Source organism: Anguilla rostrata, chromosome 18, assembly GCF_018555375.3.
Source record: "Anguilla rostrata isolate EN2019 chromosome 18, ASM1855537v3, whole genome shotgun sequence".
NCBI lineage: Eukaryota > Metazoa > Chordata > Actinopteri > Anguilliformes > Anguillidae > Anguilla > Anguilla rostrata.
The window spans coordinates 15,664,022-15,678,206 of NC_057950.1; the positions used below are offsets into that span (position 1 = coordinate 15,664,022).

The 14,185-nt window shown below is 41.8% G+C and overlaps 1 protein-coding gene across 1 annotated transcript; it reads right to left on the reverse strand.

The window, feature by feature from the left end:
• Nucleotides 1-1,654: 1,654 nt before the first annotated feature.
• LOC135244463 (hexokinase HKDC1-like) lies at nt 1,655-14,184 on the reverse strand. The gene is made up of 18 exons (XM_064316762.1): nt 12,318-14,184; nt 10,889-11,051; nt 10,593-10,741; nt 9,394-9,513; nt 9,063-9,158; nt 8,728-8,827; nt 8,424-8,607; nt 7,949-8,104; nt 7,627-7,860; nt 7,040-7,344; nt 6,455-6,603; nt 5,821-5,940; nt 5,412-5,507; nt 5,124-5,223; nt 4,192-4,375; nt 3,598-3,753; nt 3,043-3,276; nt 1,655-2,215 (listed from the first exon to the last, which is right to left on the reverse strand). Exons 1-18 carry the CDS (start codon nt 12,378-12,380, stop codon nt 2,077-2,079), a joined length of 2,748 nt encoding a protein of 915 aa, XP_064172832.1. The 5' UTR covers nt 12,381-14,184; the 3' UTR covers nt 1,655-2,076.
• Between the last annotated feature and the right edge of the window lies 1 nt (nt 14,185).

A 14,185-nucleotide genomic window follows, 5' to 3' on the forward strand; every position in this document is an offset into this window, starting at 1 on the left:
ATTAGCTGGCATCACAAGTTGGATGTCTAATAACATCTTTAAATGAAGAAAAGACAGAGGTTCTCTTAATTGGCTCAAAAACAGAGAGTGGAAAACATCCTGCAAACTTGGCCATTTAGCTGTACAGCATAAAATTGAAGCCAGGAATTTAGGGGTTATTTTAGATCCAAGTTTTAAATTTCACATCAGCAGTGTGACCAGATGTGATTTCTTTCATCTCAATAATATTACATGTGTAAAACCCTACCTAACACCTCACAATGCAAAAAAGTTCACACATGCCTTTGTCTTTAGCTGCATTGACTACTGTAATGCACTTTTCACAATGGTTGCCAAAAGGCTACTTAAAGTTAAAATTACTTAGGTAACTTGTTCAAAATTCTGCTGTCAGAATTTTCACGAGAACTCAAGAGAACATCTTCCTCCTGTCCTGACTGCACTATACTGCCTCCCTGTTTCATTTTGAATTGATTTTAAGATCATTTTACTGGTTTTTAAGGCACCCAGTTGTTTAACACCTTCATTCATCTCAGAAGTGCCAAGTAGTTACCAGTCCAAATGGAACTCAACAGCTGCCCTTGCAACGCTAGCAATTGTATTTCTTCCATTTGTCCCCAGTGGCCCCTTCTCAATCTCAGAACACCCCCTGGGGGGCCCACATTGAGAATCCCTATTTGAGATGGATGGGAAATTATGTTTTCTACAACCATGATGAAATAAATTAATAAAAATGTTTGAAGATATTTATGGAGAGAAATATGTTTCAGTGGAAATGAACAAAATACATAAGACATCAAAATAGTCCGAAGTCATGTCCAAGAACTGAAAAAAGGCAAAAAATCTTAAATACCAATTTTCTCATTCTATTTCATACATATGAATAAACAAATCAAAATGTTTTCAGAAAACTTTATGATAAAAATTCAATTTCACTGGAAAATGAACAAAACACATAACAAAAAGTGAGGAAAAAGTCTAAATATTACATTTTAAAAAAATTCAGATTGATAATCATGTATACTTTTTAAATATAAAGAAATAAATCAAAGAAAATGTGTTTTCCATAAGTTTACATTGCCATTTTTAAATTTTATTTATGATTTTTTAAAAATTGCATTTCATGCAAAATGAGTGAAGTACGTGAGACTATATGTGAAGTAGCTGCATGGTGTTGGTGCGGGGAACAGGAACAAGTGGCTAAGCTGGCCTGCAGCCACAGCTGAAGGCAATCTGATAATCAGTTTCAAACTTTATTCGTTATCTGCTTGCAGTGAGAGAGATAGAAAATTTTATTTATTTATTCATCTGTGATGTATTTCACACCTTAATTAATGTTATTTATTTATTTTTTATGCTATGAGAATATGCTTATTATTATTATTGTTATTATTATTATTATTATTATTATAGTGTTGTGGGTCATACTTGTAACATGTTGTTTATGTAGTTTCTGTGTTTACATGTGTTGCTATGGCAATGTGACTGCAGTTACCCTGCCAATAAAGCGAATTGAAATTGAGAGAGAGAGAGAGAAATGGACTGAGAATCCTTGTGTTCTGTGTACTTCCCCGGTTTCAGTTGGCTCAGGATGACGGCATATCATCAAGCGGCAGCAGTTCAGTTTTAAATACGAAGAATCAGACAAACTCTGTCACATCTTTAAACTGTTCTTTACTGTGTACAAAATATATACATGCAAACAAAAATAATCTCCTGTCTTCTAAAGAAAAAGACCAAATGAATCCAGACTTATTAGAAGTACTAAAACAAACAAACATGATGTATGATGCCTTTAGTACATCTACTGCATGTGTGAAATCTGAAATTAATTTCCAAAAATGTCAATAGGCTTACAGCACTGTCAGGTTTAAAATAATTTCATCAGACATTAAAATTATTAACATTTCACAAAATATATCAAAATATTAATTGTGTGGTGTTCAACATTAGAATGAGCAGAACGAGATTCACATCTTCCTGTCAACGATGAATTATTTCACAGCATCGGCTTAGTCCACCCACTTCCTGGTTTTGTGTGCTGTGAAGAGGCAGAGTAAGCTACAGTCCAATCACAGCTTACGTTTGCGCGTACCTCCGCTGTGCCACGGCGGTGATGAGGGCTGCACCCTTTCCGCTCCCATCCTCTGACAGGACGAATGTGACGTCACACCTGGGGGCCAGAACCCGGACCGTCTCTTTCAGGATCTGAGAGAAACTACAAAGACAGAAGTGGATGGTAACATCACCAAGCTAACACAATGATATTTACATTACTCAGTGAGCATTAAAGTCTCCATGGTAACTGACTTATGCATTAAATACAATGCAGACGGGTGACCAATTAAAGGAAAAACCTGAATAAATGAGTGGAGAAATATAACGAATGCAGATGCTTCGATACAGGTGTACTGAATGATACAATTAAACAATTAACATCCTATCATGCTCTGTGGCATGTATAAAAATTCTGAGCAGGCCCAGTTGACCTCAATTTTGGAACCAGATGGCAAGAGGAAAAGAAGTGACTGTGAAAGATGGTTCATTTTTTGGGCATGGACGGCAGGAGTTTCAGAGTGCTCAACTGGCTAATGTTTCAATAGGAACAGTGACTAAAATGACATTTGCATTCAGATCTATGTAAAAGACATCAGTAAATAGGGCCGGAAATTGTGGCCAAAAGGGTACATTCGATGACTGCGATGCTCGTGCGCTATGTAAGGAAAAACCGAAGAGCTGTTCCTCAGGTGACTGAGAATGTCATTGCAGAATGTGATCATGAGTCAACAAGAACAGTCTGTCGACAACTACATAGAAAGGGATATTATAGTAGGGTATAATATATATGTAGTATGTATAGTAGGAAAGCAGAACAAGAGAAATGCGAACAGACGTACAAACAGACCTTGCTCACAGCCACCTCTGCTCACTGTGGGTAAACGGTATTGCTGTTATAATGAGAGCCCCAGCTGCCTTTAGTTATTAGTTTATCAGCAGGCAGGAACATGAGTAAGTGCTACTCTCCTTAGACTCCCCGCTACTCACTGTGGGTGCAGTTTGTACAGCGTGCCGTCCACCCCCACGGTGATGTCCAGGTGGTCCAGCCCGCGGTTCTCGCGAATCTTGTCGACGACGGCGGCCATGCCAGCCCCGCAGAGCTGTGCAGCACGGCGAGACACGGTGCCGCACACCTCCTTCACGATTATACTGTCATCACAGGTGCTGTCCAGACCCAGGTGCTGCAGGATGGACCTCACCTGCAGCAGTGCCAGCCGATCACTAGAGATCAGATAGAGATGTTATTCTGCAGAGACTGCTGGTTCCAACAATAGCCAATCTGCTGAAACACAGCTCCCCAAAAGACAGTGTGCTGGAAGGAAAGGTGTGTTGAAGATTATATCTCAGGTAATTGGGGACCGCCCTGGGGGTACCGCAACACCCCCTGGCTCCATGCCCCGCTCCATAAAACACCCACAGGTGCGGGAGTGGGTGTTTTTACAGAGTTCAGCAGAAAGTGAATTCTTGGTGATATTGATCCTGGAGCCCTGGGGAACACACCATGGAAAACAGGAATGACCCTATGACCTATGAAAACCGTACCTCTCTATCTGGGACAGGAACTTGGTCTCAAAGATACCACGGGTCTTCAGTGGCTCTGTGATGTGCCCACGGAAGAGCAAGTTACGCTTGGTCAGGTTGATGAGGATCTGTCGCACAATCTCTCCCAGGTACATTCCACTCATCATCTTCTCAAACCTGCAGCAGAGGCCAGGGAGCATAACATTTCTATCAGGATGGAACAGTGCCATCTTCTGTTTGATATTTTAAGTGCTTCATATGTCTGCATTTGTTCTTAGGAGTTATGGCGTCCTCTAGTGTTACAAGTGAATTGCATTAAATTTCCACTCACAATTCAACATCTTAACTGAAAGTCGATACACATAATGCAACATGGTCTCATTACACAGCAGTAAGCACCAAAGACTGGACACATAGATTTGGTCCAAAACCAGGAAATTAAAGAAGCCCATGCTCACGGGTGACGATGTTACCTGAAACCATAAGGCAAACAATATGAGCTGACTTCAGAACTAAGCCGGGTGCATTACCAGTGTGTGAAAGAGATGTGTATATAGTGTATAGCTGGGAAAAAGACATCTCTGAGTCCTGCTGATGTGACAGACAGGGACTCGCCTCTGCTTGCCGACATTGAGGGACTCCTCATCCACCTCCTTGTCGAACTTTGTCCGGATGTCATCTATGCAGCCATTTTCCCCAAATCCTCCCCACTCCGTGTTCACACACATCTGGCCCTCGTCCCCCTCCACCGTCTCGATGTTTCGCATGTCCTCCATGTAACACACATTACTGCCAGTGCCTGAAGGACAGCATAGTCGAGTCAGGGACCTCCTTCTACCTTAAATAAGTCTGCTTCTGCCTCTTTAAATCTCATACAGCTATGGTTGTGCTAGCCCATGGAATGCAGGATATTTCAAAAACAGAATTTTACAGTAATTCACTCGTATTCTGATAAAAAAAGAATTTGTTTTGCTATAATATGCCAACTCCCAGTAATGAAGTAATAAATGGATGTCATTCTTAGCTTTATTATAACACATCTAACAGAAGCTGGATGGAATCGCAGGATCAGCAGGATGAAATAAGAAAAAAATAATGTTTCGACGTTCTGACCAAAATACATTTTTGCCACACTAATAATATTAAAAAACCCTAGGGAGAGTTTCAATTTTAATTTAGAAGTGTAGTGCATATTAATTTACTTATACATAGTAAGCTAGCTAGGGTGTGACATCTTGTTTTTAACTTTTCATTTGAATTCAGTGCTCTGTCTTTGAATTTTGCAATGCTACAAACAGCTGTGTAAATATTATGATTAATAATTACACAAATGTCAGACACTGAAAGATGATTGGCTCAATGAAACAAGTAATTATTTTGTTGTGGTTCAAGTCTGGGTCCATTGCCCGTTGTAATCATTAAAAATGACCTCGGATTTATCTGCGTTTATGGAACGCAGTGTATGTTTTTCCTTCATTTTGGCTCTTTTGTCAGCGGAAAAAGTAAATGTAGAACCCTGCGTTAATGCGGCCACTGATCATACATACCCGCGATGAGTCCAATCTCACATTTAGGATCTTCATACGCACAGGTCATCATTGTGCCCACAGTGTCGTTCACTATCGCAACAATATCCAGATCAAATTCCTGCACAAACAAATATGCAAATGAGCTGTTCTTCCCAGGATATGATATATATCAATATCCAATTGATACAGTGGATATTCCACAGAGGTGCTAATAAATTAGCCAGACCTGTAAACTGTGGTCATGTTGCTGCAAAATGACAATCACGTACTATATCCACAAATGCTGCTCTCTTTAAATGTACTCACATTTCTTCTTTTGATGGCCTCTCTCAGCATGTCCACAACATCATTTCCTTCACAGTCTGTGGCTTTGAACCCTTTTGTCCAGCACACCAATCTTCCCTGTGGCAGGAAGAGACACAATGGGAAATAAATCTATTTAGACCTTTCCTGCTGTTAAAAAATTGAGTCCTGACCAAAGCTATCAGCCTCTCATCCCAAATAAGAATCCCCCATGCAGCCAGGTACTATCAGTCATGTAATCCCATCTCTATCAGTAACCCCCCTTGTCTGAATAGTGAAAAATACATAAGAAGGTTATCCTGTCTCCTCTGATTTAAAGAAGGATTGATTCTGTGATTATACCACCTAATATACTCTGTTGAACAATACCAGCAGCACACACCAGAGTAAACACACAAACATGTTCTTTTACCTTATCAATTCCAATCTGTCTGCAGGGAAAAGAGAAGGTGAATCCTAGAGGGAGACAAGTGTTCTTCATACCCATGTAATCCAGGAAATCTGAGATGCACTGGACAATGTGGTCAAACAGCTGAAGAGGGAGAAGGAGAGTGGCATAGAGGGGAAGAGAGAGAGACTTCCTTGGGCCTGAACAACACAGTTCACTGTGACAACACAGTTCCCAGAGCAGCCCAGAGCAGGGCCTTTTGGTGGACATGGGATTGCATTCCGATTGGGATTTCCCAATAAAATGGGAAATACATATTTGAGCATGTAAATTGGTTGCAAGGCATGCAAGATGCAAAAATGTAAACTTCAGACAAAATAATTTTGCAGAAAATAATAAGTTTTTGCAGTGTGAGCAAGCACTAAATTCCATATGATTCTGTTGATGTGGTCATTCTTACTGTGCAACAATTCTAACAGGTGCTGCAACAATGCAAGAAATGCATGGGAGTGGGGGGGTGGCAGGGGGTCGGGTAGCTGCTGGCCTCACGAAGTTAAACAGTAAAGAGAAGAGGGGGCTTTCTATCTTTGGGTGTTTGAAAGGTTACAGTAGGGAGAGCTGAGTTTGGCCTGGGGTTGATATAATATGGGAGACTCACCTCCTCCCCAGTTCCCTGCATGATCTCGAGAGGGATTGCGTAGATCTTGTTGTACATGCGCACTGATTTACGAAGGCCGGTCCGGAGCTTCACCACGAGCACTCGGAAGTTGGTCCCACCCAAATCTAAAGCCAGGTACTTTCCTGTCTCTGAAATGCAATGAAGATCTGTTATTTTCCAGTGCTATAAAGATGTCCAGGTTGGTAACCAAGTAAGGCATCAAAACTGCTTTTTGTTTTGGAAAAATGCAATAAACCAGAATGTTAAATATTATTTATTTACAATAAGTGGCCACCTGATGAGGCACACTTGGCCAGAAAAGTTTCCAGGGCCTCGTTGAATCCAAGCATGAAAAATTCAGGCAGCTTGGGAGGCAAAACAGAGTCCTATTCAGGACCTAAGGGGGTCCTATTCAAAAGGTGTACCTAATACAATGCCTAATGAGTGTGTATCAGACATGCAAGTTATTTTATGTATGTCACAATATCTTCAAAAGGGGGGAATATGCTTTTTATTTTTGTGAGGACCCCTGGGACTCCTTGGCAGACCTCAGGTGGTAGTAGACATGTAGTGGTGGTCTGTTACCTGTTCCATCTGGAACGCTGTAGACGTACGTGGGCAGCATCTTTACAGAGGCTGTGCTGTGGGTGTCCTTCCTCAAGCCCCTCTCCATCTCTGTCCTCATCTTGTCCCGCACCTCCTGCAGCTGTTCCAGGCTCAGCTTGAAAGCAGCCAGCGTCTCGCTGATCTGGGACTGCTGAATAACCAGCCTCTGGGCAACTGCCGTTACCATGGCAGCACCCTTCCCGCTGCCGCTCTCTGATAGCACGAAGCGCACGTGGCAGTCTGGCACCAGCCGCCGCACCACCTTGTGGAGCCGTTTGGGGTACCTGAGGGGTGCAAAGACCATCCCAATGGTGTTACCACCACCCTTTCTGAAGCCTCGACAAGTTTTAGAGCAATTAGGAAAACTAATACACATTGATTTTTCAAACTGTGGTCTTGTTTAAATTTTTTGTGAGGTGGGGCATACATGACTGATATGGAGCCTAAACTTTTTTTATTGTGTTTATTTTTAGGGCTGGCTTTTTTGTCCGTGGGTTTGGACTGCTCTGATGCCCCCCCGATTCCAAACTGAAACCTAGCAGCAGATGAAAGTTGCTGTGACCCACTGAGGGTGAGTCCGGTAAACGGTCCCGTCCATGCCGACCGTGGTCCTGAGGGTCTTCAGCTTGCGGTTCTGCCGGATTCGGGTCAGAATGGCTGCCAAGGCTGCAGCACAGAGGTTTGCTGAGCGGAAGGAGACGATGGTGCAAACGTGCTGGACGGCGATGCAGTCTTCCTCTGAGGGGCTGAGATCCAAATCCACCAGAATCTCCTTTGTGTTCTTCAGACCCTCCTTATACCTGAAGTAACACACACAGCATCAAGGACATGACTTTCACCATGTTAAAATGGCAGTAATCCATTTGGCCACACATCGATTGCTCTTACTTTTCGATTAAAGCAATGTGCTTGGTCTGGAATTTGCCTTTGGTCCGAAGGGCGTCTGAAGCCTGGCCTTCAAAGAGCAGGCCTTTCTTAGTCATCTTCAGCAGAATGATCCGCACCAGCTCTCCCATGTACAGCCCACTGACCATCTTCTCAAATCTGGGAAACAGATGGTAAGGTTACAAATGGTCTGCATGGCCTAACAATCTCAATGCTTCCTCTAAAACCAAGTTTTATTTTATTTTTTTTAAATCAGTCTGGATTTTAGAGAGGAAAAAGTCTTAGCTTGCAGGACTACATATAATGAATTCAATCAACAGTTTTGATGAGATTTTTACATGTCTATTGTCCCTTTTGGATCTCCTGTACTTGAGAAATACTATGCTTAAAAAGTTTAAATATGCTTTAAAAAATAAAATGTGCTTAAAATGTAAATATACTTAAAATAAAATGTACTTAAAAATCAAAATATGCTTACAGCTGTTTCCCAGGGTTGCTGGAAGCCGCATCAATCTCTCGGTCAAAGTGTGTGATGAAGTCGTCGAGCACACCATCATCCCCAAAGGCTCCCCACTCCGTGTTGACACACATCCTGCCTTCATCTCCCTCCACCAGGTCAATGTGTCTTAGCTCCTCCATGTAGCAGGCGTTCGTACCCGTGCCTGAGGAACAAGGCCAGCCCTTCCTACGCTCAATCACCACTGATATCATTGCTCAAACAGTCACTCAGGTATATTACCTTCACTGATTCCCGTTAAGAGATTTCTGATGCTCAGTCTTACCTACAATGACTCCAACCTCACAGCGCTGCTCATCATACCCACAGGACATCATGGTCCCTACTGTGTCGTTGACGAGAGCCAAGACTTCAACATCCATACCCTGAACCGACAAGAATCATAGGGTCACACATCTTGTATCCAATCACAGCCAAATTAGGGGAATAGCTGGAAAGCTTTTTGCTTTTTTAAACTAGCTCCTGATCAATGAGTGTCACCTGACTGTGATCATCCTGCACTTCATTCTTATTTTTCTTGCTGAAGTTGTATAAATTATTTGTGATTGTATTATAGGTTGTCTTGCTGCCATTCCCAGGTGTGAATGAGTCGTTGATTACCCCAGTTCTGTTGATAGCCTGCCTTAAGTTCTCTACCACATCCATCCCCTGGACTCCTCTGGCCTTGTAATTCTTTGACCATGACAGAAGTACACCCTAAACCCAGAGAAGAAACAACATTTATGTACTGAACATCATGAACAAAACATATATACTACGTAAACATTTGGAGATATTAATGTGCATCTACTTTGTAATTTAAGTTTCTTTCCAGAAGACAAAATTCTAACTCACTAGTGCATTATTAACAAACCGCAGGTGTATCTTTGTGGACTAGGTAGTTTGTTTTCCTAAATGAAGTGAAGATTAACCTGTGCAGTATTCGCTGTACCTCATCCAGTTTCGACTGTCTGCAGGGGAAGGAGAAGGTGAAGCCCAGGGGGGTTTTCTTGTTATTGATGTGATTCTTCTCCATGAAATCTTTCAGGGACTCTGCAACATGACTGAAGAGCTGCAGGAGGAATGTGTTAGCATGGGATGGCACAGTACCTTTTCACTTAATTATTTTAGATTTTACTGTCTTTCACCAGAATTTGGGATGTAAGTTATGAGTGGGTCAGACAAATTAAATGGTTTCTTGGACACGTTTGGAATCAGTTAAACACCAAATGTATCCAAGAGTAGTAAAAATTGGCCCTCAAGTGTGATTTGTTCGGAAATTGACTGGGCCTTACAGCTACAATGTTGCAGAATTAAACCGCAGAAAGGTTAGTGGACTATGGGAGGACATCCATAATAGTGGTCTATAATTGAGGTCATCCTGACAGGGGGTAGGGTGGGTTAGGATTCATCCTGACAGGAGCAGGATGGGTCAAGCGGCAATATACTTGATAAGAAGGCAAACATGGCCAAAATAGAACCACAGTCTAAAATGGCACTGCACACAAACATGTGTATACTCATTGTAGCTGAAAACTGTTGTTAGTAACTGAGGACACATTCAGATTCTGCAGTTGTGGTAACCATGGGAATCACAGAAGTGACAATGTTTGCTGCAACAAACACAGAAAATAAAAACGGCAGTGGTAAAGGAGCAGAAACTTTGACAAGTCAATGATATCAAAGTCGCTTTTGTTCATTTAGCACTGTAATACGGGATGAAGAGTACGCTCTGCCCACGTGATATTTTAGACCAATTGCAGACAATCTATCCATAGATGTCAGTGTGCAAACATCTCAGCTAGTTCATCCAACAGGGATTTTCACACTGCAGTGGCTAAAGTCAATGAATTCTGTTTCCTCCAGTAATTCCTCCATTTTATGTCATTCAGTTCATACAAACTAGGCAAAGTTTGTTTCCGTAGCAAGCATACTGCCATATTTAGGGTTTATCCTGTCAGGGCAGGGTGGGTTAGAGTTCATCCTGCAGGGGTAGTGTGCATTAGGGTTCATCCTGCAGGGGTGGGTAGGTTATAGTTTATCCTGACAGCGGTGGGGTGGATTTGAATTACAGATGCATCACATCCTCCCATGTGTTTCCTGTAGTGCTGTGTCCTACTGATTCTGAAGGGCTCCTAGCCTGAGACTCACGTCTGTACCCCTGCCGTTGACAACCTCAGCAGGGATGGGGTAGGTGAGGCTGTTCATTTCCACCTTCCTCTTTCCATCTTCTGACACCTTTACCTGCAGCACCTTGAACTTGGAGCCTCCAAGGTCGAGTGCCAGAAAGTCCCCTTTCTCTGAAGGAGTAAATGCAGGGGCAAAATCATGGACAGGTAACATACTCACACTAAACCCTATGCCTGCTGACTGGTATTCCCTGTAGCAGACTGGGCTCAGTTAGTGTTCAGTACCAAAGGACACACAGGACTCTGCTTATACTGCACCTGATCCATCAGGGGTGGAGAGGACGTGTGTGGGCAGCATCTTCACCGTGGCTGTCTCATTGCTTTCGGCAGATAGACCCTTCTCCATTTCTGCCCGGAAACGGGCTGAGATGTCCTGGAGCTGTTCATCGGAGAGACGCATGGCGTACAGGAACCTGTCCACCTGGAGGGACAGACAGACACATTAAACAAGCCCACAGGCAAAGAAAAGGGGTGGACGACACTGCCCTGCTCATGACCTTGTGAAAGAAGAACAGAATAACTAGAAATAGACAAATCACTATCGCCTAAATTACTGAGACTCATTGAGCAAACCCATTGGAACACAAGTGAGGCATGGTCCTTTAGTGCATAAAGAGCAGGGAGGCACACCACTGAGGACATAACAGCAACTGGCTACAGAAATCAACAGAGAAAAAAAAAAATATTATTCAGATTCATGTAGCCATTAATATGCAATGCTACAATTTTGATAACAGCAGAGTAATTGCATTATATCTTCAATTCACTCGCTGCATGGAGTTGACTTAACTCTAAAGAGGACCTATACCGAGAGGGTAAGGTCCTCTCATTGCACATTTTTTCCCATGGTAATCTCTAATGTGACAAAGTTAATCATTCCTGGAGCCACATTGACTAAGACAAACCACACATTGAGGGGTCAAAGATTTCAACCTGTAATGCTGTTGCACATTTCTTAATCAGGAAACGAACACGTATTTGTATTTTGTACCTTTGTTCTAACCCTTGGGTGTGTTCTCTTTGTTGAACTGAGTCTCACTGCATGCATTTATCTACAGGAGGATTCGAAGTACTTTCCCCATTGATGGAAACACAGGCAATGGCAAAAACTATTTTCATCCAAATCCATCATGTTCATCCAGCTGCTGTCACCCTATTTACCTCTCCAGCTCCTTCTCTCTCCGTACCCTTCTATATGTCCCACACCCCCTCCCACTGTTTCACTCTCATTATCGCTCGGTCTCACACCCTCTAAGTCCCTCTCTTAGTAAATAAATGGGTGTTGAAGCACCCCTCAGACTTTATCTCAAAAGATAATTGTTCATCCAATTCCATGGGCGTTTTATAATAAAATGATCTTGTTTTAGACTACATTTAAACATTTATTTATTATCAAGCATTCACAATATGCTTTTTAAGCAAAACCTTGATTCAAGTTGACCTTGAAATGACCGCACACTTTTCAATGGAAGACAAAAATTTTCAGCATTTCAATTTTTCACTTCATTAAGTTGCAATATTCTGAAGCTTCCCTCATCTGTCAGAAAGTCAAATCCCTTTACCACAAATTAAACAAAAAAGGAAAGGCATTAAAGCAATTTGTACATTTGTGTGACAAATACAGTTCCAAAACCAGAAGCAGCATCATATTATAAAACAGCAGAAAAACAAAACATGAATGCCTCACCTTTTTTATCTGGTCCTCCTGCAGTTTGGAGAAGTAAAACGAGAGCAAATGCACAGCCAGCATCTCAGGCACTTCACAAATATATTTTCCAGAAACAGGAGAGCACTCAAAATCTAAATAAAACTAGAAAACACCCCTAAACGAATTAATTTGAGCCCGTTTTTTCATATTCTGTAAAGGTCTCTCTGAAGAACTGTTTTTCCCTCGTTGAAGCCGTTTTGCTCCTTGGTGGCAGAGTTAAGCAAAAGCCCACCCCTCTGCCTGGCTCAATAATTAATGGTTCAGCCTCCTTTTAACTCCTGTCCTCTCAGCGTTCTCCTAGCAATCCAGTGGCTCCACTCCAAAGAGGACTTTCTGCTGGGACATACTAGCTCTTAGTCTCTGCTCACTATAAAGGAGTCTTCACCAAACAAGAAGGGCCAGACCATTCACAGAGGAAACAGAAGTCCCCTGACCCAGGAATTATAGCGTAAAGGGTCAAATGTTTGAGGCTTTTATTTTTACTGAACTGGGACACTGGATGAAAAAGCCAATGTTTAGATCTTCGGCTTTATCAGAGCAAGGGGAAATAATCAAACACCACAGAGATGAACAGATTATCCAAAAAGGTGATCATTCTCATGCTTGTGTAAATCTTGTTGCGAGTTATAGTCCCTTAATCTCTTAACATTTTCTATTGATAAGCCTGCTGGCAGTTTCAGATGATGTAAGCAGTACAAACAAAAAGATATACAGACCAGTGCAGAGAACAGTTTTTTTTTTTTTTTTTTTGTTTTCTAACTTGCATGACACTTTCAAGTGTGCCAGAGAGCAGATGTGGCTCAATTACAAAAACTCTTTGTTCTCCCTGCCAGCACACACAAATCTCATTCGCCACCATACTGAAATGTCTCCAGGGGTGACGATGCATTCTCCACCCTTTCGAATGCCTGAACACAAAAAAAAACAGTGCAGGCTCAATTACAGGCTATGCTAGAGATGCGAGAAATAGAAAAATCTATTAGTGCATGGAGCAGTAATCAAACATCTAGTATAAAGCCTTCACAGAAGAATGGAGGTTTTATTACTATTATTATTATTATTATTATTATTATTATTAATAATAATAATGCCCATAATTTTGGATGAGACGTTGGGGGCGACATAGCTCAGGAGGTAAGAGCGATTGTCTGGCAGTCGGAGGGTTGCCGGTTCAAACCCCGCCCTGGGCGTGTCGAAGTGTCCTCGAGTAAGACCCCTAACTGCTCTGGCGAATGAGAGGCATCAATTGTAAAGCGCTTTGGATAAAAGTGCTATATAAATGCAGTCCATTTACCATTTACGTTGGATGCCAGGTGTCCACATACTTTTGGCCATGTAGTGCATCTTAAATTAGGTTTTTACATTCAGATAGGTGAAAAACAATTTGAACATACTGGAAACAAAAAATATTTACAAGAAAGTATAACTGAAGCAATTGCTTAGGAAAATGTATTTCACTGAAAAATATGAAAATACCCAAGGCACTAGCACTTACCGTTTTATCAGCAGTAATCCTAATATCAGCCAGTATTAGCCTATACTTAATACATAATATCAATAACACCAACAATAAGTAAATGCACATCAGAGAATAATTCACTAAAGGTTAAAAGAAGGGATATAACAGAGGCATGTCTAGTGCGTGCACAGTAGCATCTTAACATTTACATTAAACATATAGACATGTTGGAGGACTGCAGGAACTCCCGTTGTCTCTTCTATCCCATAATGCAATATAATTTCACTCATCTGAGAAGGCAAAGTCCTACAGACTGAAACCCTCCTCAGTTGGACTCCAACCAGCCCCGTTCTTGGTTATTAATGACCAGGGCCAGTCTTCTGGCTAC

What these genes read in the sequence shown, in the direction of transcription:
- LOC135244463 (XM_064316762.1), bottom strand. Translation starts at nt 12,380, where the DNA reads ATGCTGGCTGTGCATTTGCTCTCGTTTTACTTCTCCAAACTGCAGGAG. An exon ending in TGCAGGGAACTGGGGAGGAG is followed by an intron (nt 5,941 to 6,454) that starts GTGAGTCTCCCA and finishes CTCCCTCTTCAG; the next exon opens with CTGTTTGACCACATTGTCCA. An exon ending in CTCAATGTCGGCAAGCAGAG is followed by an intron (nt 3,754 to 4,191) that starts GCGAGTCCCTGT and finishes CCTCTGCTGCAG; the next exon opens with GTTTGAGAAGATGATGAGTG.